Genomic DNA, 20,457 nt, shown 5'->3' with positions numbered 1-20,457 from the left:
CCTGTGCCTCCCTCAGTGGGAAGAAACACAGCCTGTCTTCATCAGGGCAAGCTTTTTTTAAAAAATTAATTATTTTATTTATTTACATTTCAAACATTATCCCCCTTCACAAGCCTCCCACCCGATACCCCTCCCTTTCGCCTCTAAGGGGGTGCTCCCCCACCCACTCCCACTCACCCTCTACCTCTAGCATCCCCCTGCTCTGGGCCATCAAGACTCCACAGGGCAAGCTTTTGTCTCTTTCATGTGTTTGCAGCCCTGAGGGACCCTGGTAGGGGCCACGTTGAGGCTGCTGGTGAGTCTGTGTGGGATCCCAGAGCCTAGCCACTCTCACCTAATGAGGTAATGTTCATGTGGGACCATGGCTACCCTTGGACATCCGCCCAGCCATGTCTGCTGCTGGACTCCCTAGTCACACCCACTCCTTGGTGTCTTTCGGCTCCTCCCCCTCACCAGCACAGGTGGTGCACACCGCCCCGCCCTGCCCTGCATCCCTCTTCATCCTCTAGGCAGCTCCTCCAGGCCCTGCTTCAGCCACACCAGTTCCACTCGGCCCAGCCTCTCCTGACACCTGCAGCCTCCGGAGTCTGAGGTGGAACCCAGCTGCAGTGTTACTAATGCGTTGCTGTGACCTCAGTCCCCGACAGAGCAGCGTAAAGCATGGCGATTTCTATCCCTGGTCTTCACTGCAGACTAGGAAGCAAGAGGGTGGACAGAGGTGAGGGACTAACTTTCAAAGGGCTACACCCAGGAACTTCCATCAGCCGGGTCCTACCTCTTAAAGCTTCCATAGCCTCCACGACAACATCAGGGGCTGGGGAGGCCTCAAGTGGCAAAGTGCCTGCTGCTCGGGCCAGGAGGACCTGAATCTGGATCTCGGAATCCACATTTAAAAAAAATTTTAAAAAGCTGAGCATAACAGCGTGAGTCTAAATCCAATGCTGGTGCTAGGGCCGGAGGCCCAGCCGGCCTAGTCTCAAAAAAGATGGAGACTGATCAAGGAAGATACCTGGTCAGCCTCTGATCTAAGACACTCAAATACGCATGCACACATGCACAAGCACACACATGTGCACCACACACATGTGCACCACACACATGCATCCTCCTGCCTTTACTGCTCTTTCAGATTCAGCATTCCACTTATATCATCCACTTCTTCACAGCTGACTATACTATTTGTGTACGTGCATGTATGTGCATATATATGCATGTATGCATGTGTGTGCGTGTTCATGTGTGTGGTGTACATGTGCGTGCATGTGTGTGGGCCCTAGCACCAGCATTGGATTTAGACTCATGCTGTTATGCTCAGCTTTTTTTAAATTTTTTTAAAATGTGACAGGCAGGCAAAACAATGCATGGAGATAACATGAATACATTGAAAAATGATCCATCAATGATGTGCAGCTGAAAGGATATGCGATTGTGTCCCAGAAGCTGACATTTGACAATGTCTGTGAGGGCTCTGTTTGTAAAAGGTGCTTGCTGTCAAGCCTGACGGCCTGAGTTTGGTCTCCAGGACTCTTTTAGGAGAAGGAGAGAACCCACTCCCTCCTAGAGCTTGTCCTCTGTCACAGGAACGTGTCACGCAGGCTCCTTCTCTCAACAACTAAAGAAATAAATATAAAATAAAAGCTGGGTGTGGTGGCACATCCCAGCACTAGGGATGCAGAGACAGGTGGACCTCTATGAGTTTGAGGCTAGGCTGCTCTACATAGTTTCAGGGCAGTCAGAGCAATATAGTTAGACTCAAAAAAAAAAAAAAAAAAAAAAAAAAAAAAAAAAAAAAAAGGGGAGTGGAGGGTGGAGGTATTAAAAACTTCATGGCTCTCTAGCGCCCCATAGTGGTATTCAGACGCACTGCTGCTCAATGGTCCCGGTGAAGATGGCCTTCAACTCTATTGACCTACTCCAGCCACACTTCCCCCTCCTCTGGCAAATTGCACCTGACTCCGAGCCCACCACTGGCCATTGCTCTGGCTGTGAAGGATGAGTTCTGGGATATATGAGACACTCTGGACTTCAGTGATTAGAGACTACTAGTGCCGCACGTCCCAGGCTCACAGACACAGGCTTATGAAGGGTCGGAAGGCGTCACCTGAGCCTTTGCAACTGTACCCTGCCAGGGAGCTCGGTGTGAGACCCAGAGATAGTCATGGATGGGTCTGGAGGCCTATAGAGCTGCTGACAAGTACTTCAAAGTAAGCTCTGAGGATGACCTGATTCTACCGACCCCCTGCTTTGCTCCCAGTGAAACTTCTGGTCTCCTTGGGCTGGGATTATCAGTCCCCCAAACTTGATTATTTTCTTTTACCCAGTGCATAGTGGTCCGGAAATGAAGCCACAGTCCCTTTGGGGGATATGAGAGAAAGATCAACAATATCTATGGCTAGCATTTATTGTTATTTCAATGCTGAGGCTTGTGGGGCTGGGGATTTAGCTCAGTGGTAGAGCGCTTACCTAGGAAGCGCAAGGCCCTGGGTTCGGTCCCCAGCTCCGAAAAAAAGAACCAAAAAAAAAAAAAAATGCTGAGGCTTGAGTCTAAGGCCTCACTTAATGCTAAGCAGGGAAATGTACTATGAGCCATGTTGCCAGCCCCTCACTGGGGGATTCTAGGCAGGGGCTCTACCACTGAGCCACGCCCCCAGCCCCTCACTGGGGCATGCTAGGCAGGGGCTCTACCACTGAGCCACGCCCCCAAGCAACCCTCACTGGGGGATTCTAGGCAGGGGCTCTACCACTGAGCCACACCCCTAGCCCCTCACTGGGGGATTCTAGGCAGGGGCTCTATTACAGAGCCATCATGCCCTAGCCTCTTTTTATTTTGTTTGGTTTTTTTTATTCATATATATATATATATATATATATATATATATATATATATGAATGAATGAATGTCTTGCCTGCATGCATGTGCGTCATGTACATGCCTTTGGATCCGCTGGTGCTAGAGTTAAGGATGATTGTCAGTTACATGTGGGTGCTAGGAATCAAAGCCAGTTCCTCTGCAAGAGAGGAAACAAGTGCTCATAACTGCTGATCCAGCCCTCCAGCCCTGTTTTTTTTTTAAATGTATTTATCATGTGTGTAAGGCACATGCATGCCGTGGTATACATCTGGAGAGTTCCGGGGACAACTTGTGAGTCCAGAGATCGAACTCAAGCCTTCAGGCTTGAAAACACACCCTTCAGTAGCTAATCTATCTCATAGCTGCTCTCATTTTGAAATGGGCCTTCCTAATTTGCACAGGATGATCACGGTTTTGAGATCCTCCTGGGGGTTGGGGATTTAGCTCAGTGGTAGAGCGCTTGCCTAGGAAGCGCAAGGCCCTGGGTTCGGTCCCCAGCTCCGAAAAATAGAACTAAAAAAAAAAAAAAAAAAAAGAGATCCTCCTGCCTCAGCCTTTCTAGTACTCAGGCTTGCAGGTAGCCCTCCATGCCTGGCACCTTCTCTTCCTCCATACCCTGCTTCCTGCAAAGGCCTCTGGGACTTGGAAGTGGCTCTATCTTGTGATTGGGCTGAGGGGCTTATGTCTCTGCCTACGAATCAAGTTAGAATTTCCTTTGCTTGACCTGAAATTCTTTCTGTATACCCTCTGGCCTCACTTATTGATGGCGATGTACTGAGGAGAGTGTTTGTAGATGTCATAAAGTATCCTACACAGATTCAGATGGACTCAGGTTCTTTGGGTGACATTATGGTCATGTGACCTGTTGTTGCCTAATCTGTTAAGCCGCAGTCCAGGGCTATGAGACCGAGTGTTCCTGTTTGTCTGTTTGGCTTCTAGAAACCATGAATAACCAGCCAACGTCATCATCCTGCTCTTCGGACTCTCCACCGGCTGCTTTGCCTAATGAGTCCCTGTTAGTGAGAGCACCTGGCTTGCCTTTGAGCCTGAAGTGTTTGTACCCTAGCCCCTGGGGCTCACAAGGGGAGCCCCGCTAGATTAGGGTTTCTACTTCCGGGGCAGCAGTTCCCCTTAAACCTTGACTTCTGAAGAAAGTGCTCATTGGGCACAGTGGCACAAGCATACCTGTACTCTCATCGCTCAGGAGGTGGTGGTGTTCGAGGCCAATATGGACTGTATGAAATCCTCTCACAAAATAAGTGAATAAATGACCAGAAAGCTGAATGGAAGCCAAGGGTGGAAGCGCTAAGGACCTGGAGGTGGAGCATGAGACGTTCGTGATTATTCTACCTGGGGTTTGAGGCTAACTTGGGTTACATGGTACCCTGAGTTAAAGAAAAAAGAGGGAGGGGTTGGAGATACAACTCAGTGTTTCAGGAGGACTTACTCCCCTCGCAGGGGACACAGGTTGGGCTCCTAGGATCTACATCGTGTTTACATCCTCCTATAACTCCAGTTCCAGGGGATCCAGTGCCCTCTTCTGCTGACAACGGGCTTCTTCATGCAAGTGGTGCACATACGTATGTTCAGGCACACACATAAAACAATCTCCCCTGCAAAAAAGGAGGAGAAGGAGGAAGAGGAGGAGGAGGGGGAGGAGGAGGAGAAGGGGGAGGAGTAGGATAGGGGGAGGAGGAGGGGAAGGAAGAGGAAGAGGATGAAAGAAGAAGAAAAGGGGGAACATTCAGTGACAGATTGTACACATGGTCCCAGTGGGTTACAGCTCTAGCTACTTCTACAGCAGACCCAGAATCAGTTCCTAGCACCCACATGGTGCCTCACAGCTGCATGTAAGTTCAGTTCCAGGGAACGTACAACCCCCTTTATCCTCAGTAGTCACTGGACACACATGGTGTGCAGACATACAAGCAGGCAAAGCAATCAGTTACGTTAAATGGACAACTGGTGAGCACAGGCTGGAAGTGGGTGTGAACTGTAAGCTCAGGTCCGCCCTTGGTGACCAGTGAGGCTTTGCATGCCACAGGTGTCAGCGTCCCACTAAAATCTGTATCTGTGGAGGACTCACCACATCCAACCCACACCAAGCCATCAGGGCAATGCCACACAGCCACATGCAGCAAGACTCACTTGGTAGACACAGAAGGCAGCTGTTCATCCCACCCCAGCTCCACTCACAGGGATGCAGTTCCTGACACCCAGGACATGGCCCTCAAGGACACGGACCCCTCTTTCCAACCATTGCAGTATGTCATTGGGATGTACAGAGTCTCCTATGTCCACACAGTAACTCACACCGAGGGAGCAGGATCGACAACCTGGGACACAGGTATTGTGTCTGACATCCTGGTTTGGGTGACAGCTGACTCCCATGGCTGAGAACCAGGTCTGACCTCACCACCCTCACTTTGGTTCTACTACCTCCCTGCTTCTGGGCACAGCCACTCATACCCTAGGGTGTGCTGCCTTCTTCCCCTAGGAAGAGGTATTTTAGTTGCAATTAACCTTCCGTCCAGTCTCCCTCCTCTTGGGTGGCCCATCAGACTCTACTGATTAGGGAGAATTAAGGGGGAGTCATTTCTGGTCTCTGAGAACATGGAGTAGCCAGAGTCTACCCAGAATTCCACAGTCCCCTGGCCTGCCACTGAGACCCTTGCCCTGTGCCATGCCGGGTCAGTGAATCTGCAGCCACCTTTCCTGTGGCAGGACTCAGACTTCTTAGTATCCTCCCATCCCCTGGACTCAATGGTGAATGGTATAGAGGGTCGGTTTGGTGGTCCTTCCAGCTCCTGGTCCTTCCTCTATCCCACTACAGACTCCTGGGGAGTCCTGAGAGAAATAAACTCAGCTCATCCTAGTCACAAAACCCATATCACACCCGGGAAATACATCACGTTAGCTAATTGCAAAGCGTTTATTTTTGTTAATTTTACTTATGTGCATATGTGCATGCCTGTGAGTGGACGCCATGTGTGTGCAGTGCCTGTGGGGCTGGAGACAGTGTGGAGTCTCCTGGAGCCGGAGTTACTGGCGGCTGTGAGGCACCTGTGTCCAGCACTGCCTTAGAGATTCCTGTTTTGGTCTTGCTTTGTAACCCCGGCTGACTCAGAGCTCACAATCCTCCTTCCTCTGCTCCAGAGTGGTGATGTTGCAGGCAGATCTTGATCTGTAGCCCGGACTAGCTCAGAGCTCATAATCCTCCTTTCTACGCCCTCAGAGAGATGGTGTTGCAGGCATGTCCCATCACACCTGGCTTCTATGTTAGCTTTTTAAAATATTAAGGATTTTGGTGGGGGCTGGGGATTTAACTCAGTGGTAGAGTGCTTGCCTAGCAATCGGTCCTCAGCTCTGGGGAAAAAAAATTAGTGGTACATTTTTTTTTAATTTTTATTTGGTTATTTTGGATGCATGGGTGCTTTTCTGCGTGTGTGTATGGATACCACACATATGCAGTACCCATGTATGCACACATGTGCAGCACCCTCAGAAAAGGGTGCTTGATCTCCTGGAGCTGGAGTTACAGATTATGGTGAGCCACGATGTAGGTCCTGAGGATGGAACTTGGCTGCTCTGCAAGAGCAGCCAGGGCTCTAAGCTGCTGAGCCATCAGCCAAACTCCTGTTTTATTTTAAAAACGGTGGTGTGTGTGTGTGTGTGTGTGTGTGTGTGTGTGTGTGTGTGTGTGTGTGTGTGTGTGTGTTCTCACAGACTCAAGTTCCACACTACAACTGTAGAGGTCTGGTCTGAAGATAGCTTGTGGGAGTAGGTTCTCCTTTTCCATCACACAGGTTTCAGGGCACAAACTCAGGTTGTCAGATTGGGTGGCAAGTGCCTTCACCCGCTGAGCTATCTCACTGGCTCCTTAATCTCTCTCTTCTCTATCTCTGTCTCTGTCTGTCTCTCTGTCTCTCTCTATGTCTCTCTCTCTCTCTGTCTCTCTGTGTGTGTGTGTGTGTGTGTGTGTACACGCATGTGTGCCACACTGAGTTGTGGAGGTCAAATGACAGCCTCTTATTGGGAAATTGTAGGCAGAAGCTTTACCACTGAGCCCCGCCCCCAGCCCCTCACTGGGGGATTCTAGGCAGGGGCTCTACCACTGAGCCCCGCCCCCATCCCCTCACTGGGGGATTCTAGGCAGGGGCTCTACCACTGAGCCCCGCCCCCAGCCCCTCACTGGGGGATTCTAGGCAGGGGCTCTACCACTGAGCCACACCCCCAGCCCCTCACTGGGGGATTCTGGGCACCAGCTCTTCTGTCGATCCATGTCTGCCATCAACACTTCCTCATCACTTAGTAGCTCGGGGTAGCTGCTGTGGACAGGATGCTGTCATTCCATGACACACTGGGAGTCATCTGCAGTTACTGATATCATCCGGAGCATTCACAAGCTCTGTGCACCCACTGTGCCATTATCTGTTAGCGGCTCGACCGTGTAGAGGTTGGTGTCCACAGGACATCTGGAACAGACCATCCACAAAGCTGGATGGAACTGGTTGGTCTCTGTAAGCGGGTACTCAGATCCAAGCTCCCTGAAAGCAAGCAGCTTTGCCATGTCTTGGGGCAAGTATCAGACTGGCCCTTGAGTTTGCTGGCTTCAGTGCTGGCTTTCTATCTGCCATGTCAATTACGACTACAGCTACCCTGGGTATGAGCAGGCACTGGAACTGGCTACCCACACAGAAACTCAACCTCTTTTTAAGGTTTTTATGCTGTGTTTTTGAGAACATCTTTTGGTATTTACTTCACAGGGAGAGCTCATACCGTGCCATGGTATGTATGTGGAAGTTAGGGAACAGCTTATGAAAGTCGACTTTCTCCTTCCATTATGTGGGTCCTGAGTATTGAACTTGTTTTCTTTAGGCTTGGTGGTGGTGGCTTTAACCCGCTGAGTTATCTCAACAGCTCTGGTTTTTTATTCTGTGTTCTTTGTAGGAATTCATTGTGTGTGTAGGTGTGTGTATGTGTGCATGCGTGTTTCCGTGTGTGCATGCGTACGTGTGTGTGTGTGTGTGTGTGTGTGTGTGTGTGTGTGTGTGTGTAGGTCAGAAGGCAACTTGGAAGAATCTGTCCCTTCCTCCCTCTAGGTGATTCTTGGGGGTCAAACTCAAGTTATCAGTTTTGGCTGCAAGTACCTTACTCACTGAACTATTTTCCTAATTCCCATAACCACTTTTAAAGTCCTGTGCCTAGTATAGGATGCCAAGTACAAGCATGACGACCTCAATAATAGTACCCATTTTGAGCCACAGAATTTGGGGGCAGCTTGTTACATAGCAACAGCTAACAGGTACACATGGTATTTCAGAGCAGGAGTCAGGAGAAAGATGGCCAGTGACTGTTAGCATTTGTGGTTCTTCAGTTTCAAATTACCAAAGACTTAAAATCTCAGAAGACAAATGAGAATTTTGATTTGCACTTTTAAGACTTTATCATTAAAAAAAGGAAAGGTAGAAGAATGTCAGAGAAGGGAGGTGAGAGAGGCAGAGAGCAGGAAGATGAAGGATTCTCCCAAACATTGGATCCAGCTGACCCTCCTTCCTTGCCCATCCTTGCCCAACCCCAGTCTCTTCTCTGTCCTGGATTGGGGCCCCAGCCACCATCTTCTTCAACCTTGGCCCAGTTCTCAGCTCAGGTCCTGGGCAAAGGGGAGGGCAGAAGAAGGGTGCAGGACCTTGAGGCTTTGTCTTTGCCCTTGAGAAACCCTCAAGTGGGCTCTGGGTCCTCAAGCCTCTGGGGGCCCCAGGGAGGTAGGCGTTGAATGGGGTGGGAGCTTTGGAGGTGAAGTCCTGAAGCCCAGGGACCAGCAGGGACCAATTAGGTGCAAGGCTGGTGGTCATAGTCAGAGGCTGGGGCCTGTGGGAAGGAAGGTAGAAGTCAGAAGGTACTGCATTGGTCCCTACAATGGATGAGTGAATAGATGGGTTAGACAGATGTTGAGTCAGCAGATAGATGAATGGATGGAATGATGGATGGGTGGATGGACAAGTGGGTGAATGGTCAGATAACGGATGAGTGGGTGCAGGACTGTCTGGCTGTGTAGACAGGTAAGATGGGTGAGTGATGGATGAGTGGGTGGGTGGATGGATGGATGGATGGAGAGGTGGGTGAATGGATGAATGATCAATGAGTGGATAGATGGATGAATGAGTAGACAGGTGAATGGGTGGATGGATGGGTAAATGTGTAGAAATGTTGATGGGTGGGTAAATAAAGGGATGGATAAAGTGTCTTTCCACCACACTTGGAAAATCCTTATTTCAGGAACCCATATTAGCATTGCTCTAGTTGGGTTCACTGCTGGAGTTTAATGAAGTTTGAGCCTGCGGATCTCTAGACTTCAAACACTCACCCTCCTTTTGACCCCAACCTCTATAGGTAATGCCATTCTCCTTCTAAGTTCAGATTCATCCCCATTGATCCTGGAAAGCAAGAGAAGGTCAGTGAGCCTTCCTACCCACAGATACCCTAGTACCCCCTCACCCCTTCTGTTACCCAGGGTCCTTCACCAGGATCAAATGAGTCAAGTGTTTTAGGAAGGTTCTGAGACAAGCTGTGGTGGCACATGCCTTTAATACCTATACTTGGGAGACAGAGGCAGGCAGATACCTATAGTTCTAGGACAGCCTGGTCTACAGAGTGAGTTCTAGGACAGCCAGGGCTACACAGAGACACCCTGTCTTTAAAAAGAAGGAGGAGGAGTTTCAGGTGGAGTATGAGGAGGAGGAAGAGGAAGAAAATCTGGCTTTTTAAGGAAAAATGGTCTCTAATTTGGCTGAGCCTGGAAGAACTAGAGCAAGCCAGTGGTATCATCCTCTGCTGCCTGTGTGGAGGTCAGTCATGACTCATTTGTGAACTGAGACTAGAAGGTATGTGTTAGGGGTGGAGCTTGGTATAGGAAATGCCTCAGCAGAGACAGGGAACTTACCTGGCGTCCTGACTGTCACATGTGGTTGAGTCTCTGTGTAGCCTGCCATGGACTGGCCCTCAGGGTTGAAAGATGCACCCTGCCCTAGGAAAGGGGATGGGGTGTATGGTGAGCCCCAGGAGGCCTACAAGGGTGTCAGTGTGCAGGCAGAATGTCAGAACACCTGTGGAGGGAGCTAAGACTGAGGCTTAGGTCTGGAAGCACCCCAGAATGGGTTGGGATACAGGCAGAGGCCCAGAAGTCCCTTAGGGAGAGTTGGAGTAAGATAGACTCCCTAGGAATCACAAGAATAGGGTTGGAGCCAGATGAGACGACACACACCTTTAACCCCAGCACTTGAGAGGCAGAGGCAGACAAGGGAAGCCTGGTCTACAGAGGGAGTTCCAGGCTAGCTAGCGCTACATCATGAGACTCAGTGTTAAGAATAAAATTAAAATTTGTCAATACTTAATTTAGAAAAGATGATATTTGGGGTGTAAACAGAGCCCTGGGGGCCCATGGAAGGGAGTTGGGGTTCAGGTAGGGCCACAGAAGCTTCAAGAAGGGATCAGGGGCACAAGATGAGCCTCAGGAAGCCTCAAAAGATGTGGTGTAGACTCAGTCACAGGAGGCCTGGTCCTACCTGAGACTGGAGGAACTTTCTGTCCCTTTTGTACCTGTACGATTAGACTGGTCAATCATGGGCTGCACTATCCGTCTCCGGGCATTAATAAACCTGGGAAGTGATGGGGAAAATAAAAAAAAGACAGCGTGAGGAAGTATTCAAGGGGTCAGAGAACCGCAAGAAGGAGGAGGGTCGGCAGAAGGAATCCAGATCTGGGCTGCCAAGACCAAGGAGTGGGAGATGTTTCAGCACCGTGGACAGCACCCACCCCAGTCACTCACCAGTTGTTCACCTGCAGAATGGTGAGCCCGGTGTCCTGGGCCAGCTGTTTCTTTTGCTCTTCTGAGGGGTACGGGTGCTGCAGCCACCAACAAGAGTCATTCTGCCTGCCCCGCTGGTGACTGCTCCCTAAGGTCTAGCCTGGTATAACTGGTCCCTAAGGCAGGAGGAAGGTGGGAGGGCCACTCTCCCTCCCTGACCAAAGAGGCCGAGCCCAACAAAGCCTTAGGCAACTTACTTCCCACCCCCACCTCTCACAGCAACCAGAGGCAAATCAGGCAAGAGGGGACTCACACGAAGGGGCAAGCCACACCCACCTCGTTCTACTCAATCCTTTTACACTTACTTCTACTTCCACTCTATACTGCTCAGCTGTACCTCCCACCCTTAGGTTTCTTCCTGTAGCAATGACTGGCCTCAAACTTGCTATTTAGCTGAGGGCAGCACTGCCTCCCACGTGCTGGGGTTACAGGTGTGCCCCACAAACCACACCCTGTTTATGCAGCACTGGGTGGAATCCAAGACGTCCTTACCCTAGGACAGCAATGCACCAAACGTAACTACACATCAAGCCTCCTCTTTGAGATAATATTTATATTCTCATTCCCCTCCCCGCCATGTGTGCACGCGTGCACTTGCACAAGCCGCAGTGGAGGTCAGAGGACAACTTGTGGAAGTCAGTCCTCTCCTTCCACCAAATGGGTACAAGGACCAAACTTAGGCTTTGCAGTAAACAATCTTGACCTGCAGAGCCATCTCAGTAGCCCTGGTCTTGCATGCGCATGCATGCGTGCGTGTGTGCATCTCTCTCTCTCTCTCTCTCTCTCTGTGTGTGTGTGTGTGTGTGTGTGTGTGCCTGTGTGTGTGAGTGTGTGCAATAGAGAGGCTTCCCATGTAGCCCAGGTTGTCTTCAAACTGAGAATCCTCCTGCCTCAGCCTCCTGAGTCCTGGGATCACAAACATGGGCTGTCATTTCCAGCTCTAAGTTTCCATTTTTCTCTGTCCTTTTTCCTCTGTTCTTAGTTTATCCCCATCTCTACCTTCCTCCTACAAGGCCCTCCTCAACTCTGCTTTTAGCCTCTCCATGTCTTCTTATTAGTCTCCCTCCACAAGGCACTGTGGTACAAGCGTTAAGGCTAGATTGCCTGCACTTGAACCTGTGTCTGACTGGGTGACCGGAGGTAAATCCTTAGCCTCTCTGGGCCTTGTTTTCATAATGCATTTAGTAATAGAACACCCTCTACATGGTATCCTGGGATGGGTGGTGGTGGATGATTGATGGGTAGGTGAGTAGATGGATGGAGCAGGGGCTGCTGGGAGGACCCATATCTGGGTAGCTCTTGGTTGGAGCTTGGCCTCTGGGACAGTGACCTCCCTCTCTCCGTGTCCATTTCCACCCAGTCTGAAGACTCTCACCGAGAGATGCTGGAACAACCAGGCCCTCATGATGTTGGTGGCCACTTTGGGGAAGATCCCCCTCTTCTTGTTCCGTCTGCGCTCCAGGTCCAGGTCCTCATCCTCTCCTGCGGAGCTGGGAGAGGCCACGCTGGTGTCCAGCCCATCTCCTGGGGAAGGACACATGCCCCATTGGACTGCAAGACACCAGACTGCGGCTGTGTCCCTGGGAGTCCCATCGGAAGACTAGCCTTAACCCCCAGAGCAACGCCCATGTTTCCTCTGTCCCTCCTAAGTTTCTCACCTTGGTCACTTGAGTTGTCCCCGCTCTGGGAGGCCAGGCCTCCGCTGGATGGACCTGGGGTCCCCAAATGTACAGACCCACTGTCCTCATGGTCTCTGATCCATGTAGTATTCTAGGAAACAAGAATGGGACATCAGGGGGGAAGCTTAGGGAACCCAAGCTCTGTAGGTGAAACCTGTTTCTGCTCTTCTGGCTGTGTGATCTTAGGTGAGTGACTTTGCCTCTCTGTGCCATTTTCAGCTGGTAAGTGGAAGGCAATGGCAGCTCCCCCTTGGTGTGAGAGAATGCAATGAGCTCACCTATGTGCAGGAGTATAGTGATTGGTGATTGGTAGGTAAGGGAGATCTAGTAGTCTATAGGACACCCTTGTCTGACACCCTCAGGACCAGAGATAACCTCAGACTTCACACCTCCCTCTGAAAGCCAGGGTTGGTGGTGATCAATAATCCCAGCATTCAGAAGGCTGAGGTAGCATTGCCATGAGTTCCAAGGAACTCTGGATCACAGGGTAGGACCGATCTTTGAAAGCAATGAACTACACAAAAAAGCAAACAAAACCTTTCTCGTTTTAAGCTGGGATACTGGGGCAATGGGTTTCCTTTCACCCCCAGCAGGAGCCTGGGCTCATCTCAGCACCAAACCCATTAACGTGCCCTGGCAAACCACATGAATATTAACTAAGTGGGAAAAATACAGGCTATAAATAGCCTCTCATTAGTTCAGGTTGGATTTTTTTTCCCCAATGAATTTACACCGAACTTATGGAAAAAAATTGTCTCCATATGTGTTGTCTTTTATTCAGTACTGGGAACAGAACCTAAGGTATCCTTCATGCTAGGCAGGGGCTCGACCAGGGAACCATGTCCCCAGCCCTCACTGGGGGATCCTAGGCAGGGGCTCTACCACTGAGTCACATCTTCAGTTTTCAGAATTTCATATAAGGGGGTTCAGATGCTATTTTTGTTTGTAGGCTTTTTTTTTTCTGGGATGTGGGTCAGTCTGTAGCCCAGTCTGGTTTGAAAACATACTGTGTAATTCAAGATGGCCTCAAGCTCACAGTGACCCTCCTGCCTTTGCCTTCAGAATTCTGAAATTCCAGGCCTACCTATACTACCATGCCAGACTGTTCCCTGAGACTTTTATGTATTGTATAACTGAATATGACCTTTCTGAGTGTGAGTACTGCTCCCCTAGACTGCCCAGATGGTAGCATTGTCCACAGAGAGGGTATGTGTGACTCTATGGGGACGTGTGTGTGTGTGTGTGTGTGTTGTGTGTGTGTGTGTCCTCCAGGTAACTGTCCTTTGAGGATAGCAGAGAGTGTGTGAAGTCTGAACAGGGACCTTCCTGGGAATGATACCCAATCTTTTCATGTAAAGTTCTCCTGAGACTCTGATGAGTTTGGAGACAAAGGGTGTGTGCGTGCGTGCGTGCATGCGTGCATGCGTGTGTGTGTGTGTCTGTGCCAGAGTCATATCTGGTGCCTTGCTCAAATTTTCTCCACCATATGTACTGAGGCAGGGTTTCTCGCTAAATCCAGAGTTCACTAATACAGATAGTTTAGCTAGCTGACTTGTCCCATGTACCCGTCGCTGCCTTGTAAGTGCTGGGATTAGAGTTAGGCTATCAGACTCACCCAGCATCTACATGGCTGCTCTGGATCCAAATTCCAGTTCCTAGGCTGGCACAGTGAGTACTTTTCTCACTAAACTATCTCTCCAACCCCAACCGAGGGTTTGTGAGGCTCTCCTGTGTGATAGTGTGTGGATGTACCTCAGGAGTCTTGCAGTGTACCTGTCTCTGACTCTGGGCTGTGTCATTGCTGGATCTGTTGACAGCATCTAGGTGTGGCCCTCAGATGGCCTTTTCCAACTGAGGTGACTTGGGATCAACACAGCTGCTATGCATGTAACTGTTGCCCATTGTTCTGAGCTGATTCCAGTTTATTTATCTTTATTTATAAATTTATATAGATGAATATGAGGCTGCTGGGAAACAAGGGCTTTTGGGTCAGTCTCTGTACAAGTGTGACCATATCTGAGTTTGTTCAGCAGTATCTAGAGCTCTCTGATTCCATCAGAGAGAGCTGTGAGGTAATGTGTATATGCTATGATTATACTTGGCAGTATAACCAGTGCAGTGCAGGAGTGACTGTATGGTCTGTGCTATTATCTTGTGATCTTGGTTTGTTTGAGGATGTGCAATGGCTCTATGGTCTGTGCTATTGTCTCATGACTGTGGTTTGCTTCAGGACTTTGGGTGGCTGTAGGGTCTATGCTACTGTCTCATGGTTGTGGCTTGTTTGAGGTTGTGCAACAGCTCTATAGTCTGTGCTATTGTCTCATGACTGTGGGTTATTTCGGGACCTTGGGTGGCTGTAGGGTCTATGCTACTGTCTTATGGTTGAGGTTTGTTTCAGGAGGTGGTACTCATTATGGTCTGTTGAGTAGGACTATTTATACCTGACTTAAGCTGGTTGTTTGTGTATATGTGTCTAATCCAGCTGTATCTGTGGGTTGTTGTGACAGAGGAATGTAAGTGTAAGGTCCACTTCATGGTTGACATTTCTGAGGTGTTCAGATGTGAAACATAGCTTCCTGCTGTGTTCATGCCTAGCTGTCATTGCCAGGAAGTGCCTAGAGGCCTGTTGATGCCCACCTGGTCTGGGAGGCTGGGGCAGGAGGCTGCGTAGTCCTCAAGGTCCTCCCTGCAACCACCATCCCGATCCTCGATCACCAGGTCTATGGGCATCTTCCCCTTGAGGCAGGTGATGTAGCGGTGACAGAAGTTGTCGCACAGGTCGTGGACCTGGGAGGGCAGTGGGGTACTGGGGGGGCCACCCGGGGGAGCCAGGGCTGGGGTGGACAGGGTGAGGGAGTATTCTGCTTCCACTCCAATGGGGAGTAGGGAGAGAGGAGTTAGAGGGAGGGGGTGGGGCAGGTGCAAGTGAGACACCCTCACCTTCTCCAGCTCCAGCAGGTGGAACCGGAGTACCTGGATGGCCTGGACCATCTGCAAACAGAGAGGGGGAAGAAAGGAGAGCAGCTAGGTGTGGAGGTGCACACATGGAATCCCAGCCACTTGGAGGGGGCTAAGGCAGGAGGATTGCCCACAAGGACCAGTCTAGGCTACATAATGGGTTCCTGGACAATAGGGTGAGACACTGTTGTTGTTGTTGTTGTTATTGCTATTGTTGTTATAATAATAATAATAATAATAATAATAATAATAATAATAATAATAATAATAAAAGATAGAGAAATATCCTTGAGACGTACAGCAAAAAAATTATAGGGACAGAACAGAGAAACCAACTGGGCCAAAGGAGAAACAGAGTCAGGCTTAGTAAGTCAGCATTAGGAAGAATTTGATGGATGGCTGAGGTAGAAAGAGAAGCGACAGGGAAAGAGTCCATCACAAGGGGGAGCTGAGAGGTGCTAAGGCAGGGCACAGCCTGGCCTCTGCTTTTGTTCCCACCTCCACCTTGTGAACTACATTTCCCAGAGAGCTTTGCCAAAGGATGAGGTCCAAAGGAAGTGCTGGTGTGCACAGAAAGGGTATTTCTCACTAGTTTTCTTTCTCCCTTTCGCCCCTGCACTATTTAGGGCAGTGACGTCACTTGCCTTGGCTACCTGGTTCATGACGTTAGAATGGCAGAACTGGGATTCAGTCTCTGACCACCTGGAGTTCTCAAATGCTCAACACTCTTGTGGTTTGTAAATGTGGGCCAGTGGTTTCCTGTCTTCACCCCTCAGCCGACCCCAGGAACAAAGGGGAAGGGGAAGGACAAGGGCTGGCTGCGGAGGGAATACGGGGAGGGCCTGGGCCTCACCAGGTTGTCCAGCTCCGGGTTGGAAGAGAACAGCGGCCTCTCGGAGCGGATCTGGGAGGGAGAAGAGAGGCCAGGCAAGGTGGTCCCGCCTCCCGCCCGCCCTGCCTGCTGCCTCCCTTAGTACTTCGTTCTGGGGCTGCCCACCTGCTTAGCAAAGGCAGCAATATCCTCATTGAAGGAGTCAGAGGAGCAGACGTCACCACCTGGGGGTGAACCCAGCCCAGCCGAGGCCCCATCACGGGGCGAGCATGTAGCCAGCTCACACTTCTCAAAGACCAGGGCCAAGAGTGGGAAGAGGGGGTGTCTGTGGGGACAGGAAAGTGGGTATTCATCCATGAGGGGAAATATGGAGTGCTCAGAGACAGACACAAGGAGAGAAACAGACCCTGAGAGACAAAAAGAACACTCTGGGGAACCCTTGCCTGTCCCTAGACTCACTCACCCATAGATGTCATCCTTCTCTCTCTTCAAGCTATCGCTGTCCAAGCCTGGACCTTGGGGTTGGGGCGGCCGGTGTGGGCCATAGGGCCCAGGAGCTCGAGGTACTGAAGGTGCTGCCTCTGGAAAACTGGCCAGGGCTGCCGTGTGCTCGGTAATGCCGGGGTAGTGGCGCGGCTCCTCATACTACAAGAGAAGGGACAAGGCGCAGGGAGATTAGCGTCCTCAGGGCTCAGCCTCCTTACCCAAGGTTACACAACATGTACTCCAGTCTCCAAGGATCCTGGCCTTCACAGTATCACACACGATCGTCCAAGCAGATATGAGATTAATGCTCAGAAGACTGGCTCAGGTCAGGGGACATCTAGGAAGGAGTTGGGTGGCTTAATAACCCAACTTTTTTTTGGGTTTTGGGGAGTGAGCCAGGGAAGAAGAACAGCGAGGGGAGGGCAAGGTCTGACAGGAGGCACAACCCGGAAAATCAAAAAATTTCACCTGCCTATGCACAGCTTTTTTCTGCTTATTTTACAAATGTATGTTTTATTTGTATAGTATTGGGTTCCAGGGCCTGATGCATCCTATGCAGGGGTCTACCACTGAGCCACGCCCCCAGCCCCTCACTGGGGGATTCTAGGCAGGGGCTCTACCACTGAGCCACGCCCCCAGTCCCTCACTGGGGGAGTCTAGGCAGGGGCTCTACCACTGAGCCACGCCCCCAGTCCCTCACTGGGGGATTCTAGGCAGGGGCTCTACCACTGAGCCACGCCCCCAGCCCCTCACTGGGGGATTCTAGGCAGGGGCTCTACCACTAACCCACACTCCCAGCTCCTCCTTGGGGGATTCTAGGCAGATGCTCTCCCAGCTTTGTTTGGTTTTGAGATAGAATCTTACTGTGCAACCCATGGTGGCCTGGAACTCAGAGCAATCCTCCTGCTTTGACCCCTGGAGTGCTGAGATTACACTACACACCTTATCAACTTATCACATCCAACATGTAAATCCACCATACCCATATCCACACACAGTTGGGCACACCGCTGACATACTCAGGCATGTGATACACATGCACATATATGCTATAGGGTATGGTCTCCAGAGCATGCAGGCTTAGAACACCATACCCCCAACTGCAAGCGACAACTTACAACCCTACACACACGCACACACACACACAGAGAGAGAGAGACAGAGACAGAGACAGAGAGACACAGAGAGAGAGAGAGCACGCACTTAACATCAAGTAGGAACTGAATGAATGAGGAAATCAAATACATTTTGCACAGTTCAACAACAGTCAATAAATACATTTGGGGGAGGGTAACCCCATTCAACTATGCAAACAGCCCCAACCAGAAACAAGAGTATAGGAGTCAGATTTCTGGGTCCTCCTGTTATAGAATCTCCATGGGGCAGCAGGACCTTTGATCTCCAGGTAGAAGACTGTCCTTAGCAGTGGGGAGACTGGGGCTCCAAGAGGTAAAGGGCTCACTGGTATGAGGCAGAGGGTCCTGTGTGCTCTGGCCAACCTGGGAGCATTGGGCCACCTGTGTGGCTGTCACTCCTCTTTTGCTTCCGCAGGCTAACTTCTCTGAGCATCCTGAAGTGAATTCACCTGCTCCCTGCTGCTCATCATGAACCCAGAAGATGGGATCTTTACTTCCTGCCAGGTCCATCTCCAACCCTCCCTTACTCTCAGGGCTCCCATCTCTCCTCTGCTCTCCCTTGTCTGGCAGCCTGGTGAGATGTCCCACCCCTAACCCCAGGGTGGGTCTCAGACAACAGAAGCCTGGGGAAAGGCAGACAGGAAGAGGGTAGGGATGGGGAAGACCCAAGAGACAGAGGGAGTAGGGGAGCGGGGGAGTGAGGGGGAGAGAGAGCAATAGAGGGAGGGGCAGCAGGGACTCTAAGGGGCAAAAAGGCACATTCAGAGGTAGAAAGGGGCTCGGGGCGGGACAGCGCAGCCACCTACCCTCCGGGCCATGAGCCGGCGCCGCGCGTCCTGGGCTCGGGAGGTCACGGCCTGGGGCTCATCGCGGCCGGAGGTCCCCGAGGTCCCCGCCGGGTGCCGGGGTCTCCGAGTGGCCAAGACCCGCGGATCGCGGCCGAGGGTGGCGGCGGCTCCTGGGCTCACACGGGCCCGGCCTGTGTCACATCCGGAAGTTCACGCGGAGACGCTTAACCCGCTGTCTGCCGGAGCGGGGCCTCCTCCCGAGCGTCCCCTCTCCTGTCTTGTCCCTCCCCTCTCCTCTGAGTCCCCTCCTCCCTCTCCTTCCCTGCCTCCCCTTCTTCCCCCAGTGCTGTCCCCTCCCTTCTCCTCTCCTCCTCTTGGTCTCCAGGTCTGCCTCCACCCACTTTGGCCTTTGTATGTCAGATTCGCGGGGTCTTGTGTCTGGAGCTTCCCGCGGTCCCCACCCTCTCTCTTGGTCCTCTCTGCTTCTCCTTGCTCTCTCCCTGCCTGGCCACCAGGGGTCTGCAATAGCCTTTTGCCCCTCCTTCTCTCTTGTCAATCTACTGTCTCTGTCCTGTCTAACTATGAGACAGGATTAGAGAGACAGGATTAGAGCAAACCAGGCTCAGGAAAGAATCAAACTTATATTTTAGTTTGTCTTCTTGCTCTGGTTCCGTCCCTTGGGGGACAAGGGTGCTGTCGGCCCGAGGCTCCAGTGTGTGTCTGAGGGCCCAGAAGTGGCAAAGTATTGGGTTGCCTGAGTATCCCTTAGGGATGTGTGCACCTCTGTCCTCCTGAGCCCTTTTTTAAGGAAGGCCCTTAACCTGAATGGACTCTCCTCAGCTGCTCCCAGGGGAGCAGCTTGGGACCTCCAAGCCTTGCAGGGTAAATCATGGGTCTAGCCACTGAGGGCTGCAGACAAGATGCCAGCCAAGCCCCAAGCCAAGCTTTGGAGTGGAATTCCACTGGCAAAAAAGTAATTGTGCCAGGGGTGTGTGGCACTCAGGGAGGCTGAGGCAGGAGGATTATGAGTTGGATGCAAGCCTGCTTATATGGTAAGATTCTGTTTCCAAAAACCAGATATATGGGTTGGGGGAGGAAGAGGAAGAAAGGGAAACTGAGAAAGAGACAAAGAAGGGAATAGAATCCCAGAGAGAGAGAGAGAGAGGGGAGAGAGAGAGAGAGAGAGAGAGAGAGAGAGAGAGAGAGAGAAGAGGAGGGAAGGGGGTGGGAAAGGGAGACCAGCGAGCAGAGGCAGCTCACTTGTTCACTGTTGGTGGTGTGAGCCCTGCTGGGCTAGCTGGAGGTACATTTTATGACTCCCATAAACAGTGCCTGCACTCCATCTTCTCTGCTGGAAATAAAACAAAAGCCAGGGCAGAGGTGACAGGTGGGGAGGGCCTGAAGCATGATATTCTGCACGGGAGGCTATGGAGGGAAGACAGCAGGGACAGGACCCTGGTTCTTCTCAGCTCCTGAAGGGTCTCCTCTTATTGTCCCTGAGTCTGCCCCTCTCTCTTGACTCTGTTCTGTTACCTGGGGACACCCTCAGATCCTGATGAATGGAGTCCAGACTTTCTTCCAACATGCCTTTCACTCTCTGCATCAAGTTAGGGCTGCAGATTTCAGAGAACCTTGCCTGAGTGTGGACTTATCACACGGAATGGGGTCCCCCCTCAGGTCCCTCCAGTTTGGCCCACTGAGGAGCTGGAGGGGGGTTGGAGTTGGCCACACATACCTGCCCCCAATATAGGGACTGTGAGGTAGAAAATTAATTTAAATAACTTTCAATTAAACGAGTAAAGAATCCCTGTCTGCTCTCCCCTCCCTGAATACCTGCAATGGAGATTTATGGAGGGGGAC

At 51.0% G+C, this 20,457-nt stretch overlaps 1 protein-coding gene across 10 annotated transcripts; it reads right to left on the bottom strand.

Annotated features, from left to right (window-relative positions):
- Positions 1–8,272: 8,272 nt before the first annotated feature.
- Meis3 (Meis homeobox 3) lies at positions 8,273–19,088 on the bottom strand. Of its 10 annotated transcripts, none has more exon segments than NM_001108472.2 (14): positions 8,273–8,722; positions 9,219–9,288; positions 9,795–9,878; positions 10,451–10,509; positions 10,680–10,756; positions 12,094–12,242; positions 12,377–12,488; positions 15,035–15,184; positions 15,338–15,388; positions 16,209–16,259; positions 16,353–16,512; positions 16,651–16,832; positions 18,616–18,788; positions 18,999–19,088. In NM_001108472.2, coding segments are annotated over 12 exon segments (1,137 nt in total). In that variant the 5' UTR covers positions 18,628–18,788; positions 18,999–19,088; the 3' UTR covers positions 8,273–8,722; positions 9,219–9,238.
- Positions 19,089–20,457: the final 1,369 nt, after the last annotated feature.

This window comes from Rattus norvegicus, chromosome 1 (genome assembly GCF_021556685.1).
Source record: "Rattus norvegicus strain SHRSP/BbbUtx chromosome 1, alternate assembly SHRSP_T2T, whole genome shotgun sequence".
Lineage (NCBI taxonomy): Eukaryota > Metazoa > Chordata > Mammalia > Rodentia > Muridae > Rattus > Rattus norvegicus.
Note: the sequence above shows the minus strand (reverse complement) of the source record. Positions and strands in the feature narration are given on the sequence as shown.

Coding starts and splice junctions, on each gene's coding strand:
- Meis3 (XM_087568519.1), bottom strand. Junction 16,513..16,650: donor GAGAAGGATGACATCTATGG/GTGAGTGAGTCT, acceptor CTGTCCCCACAG/ACACCCCCTCTTCCCACTCT. Junction 12,489..15,034: donor GCCCCAGCCTCCCAGACCAG/GTGGGCATCAAC, acceptor CTTGTTTCCTAG/AATACTACATGGATCAGAGA.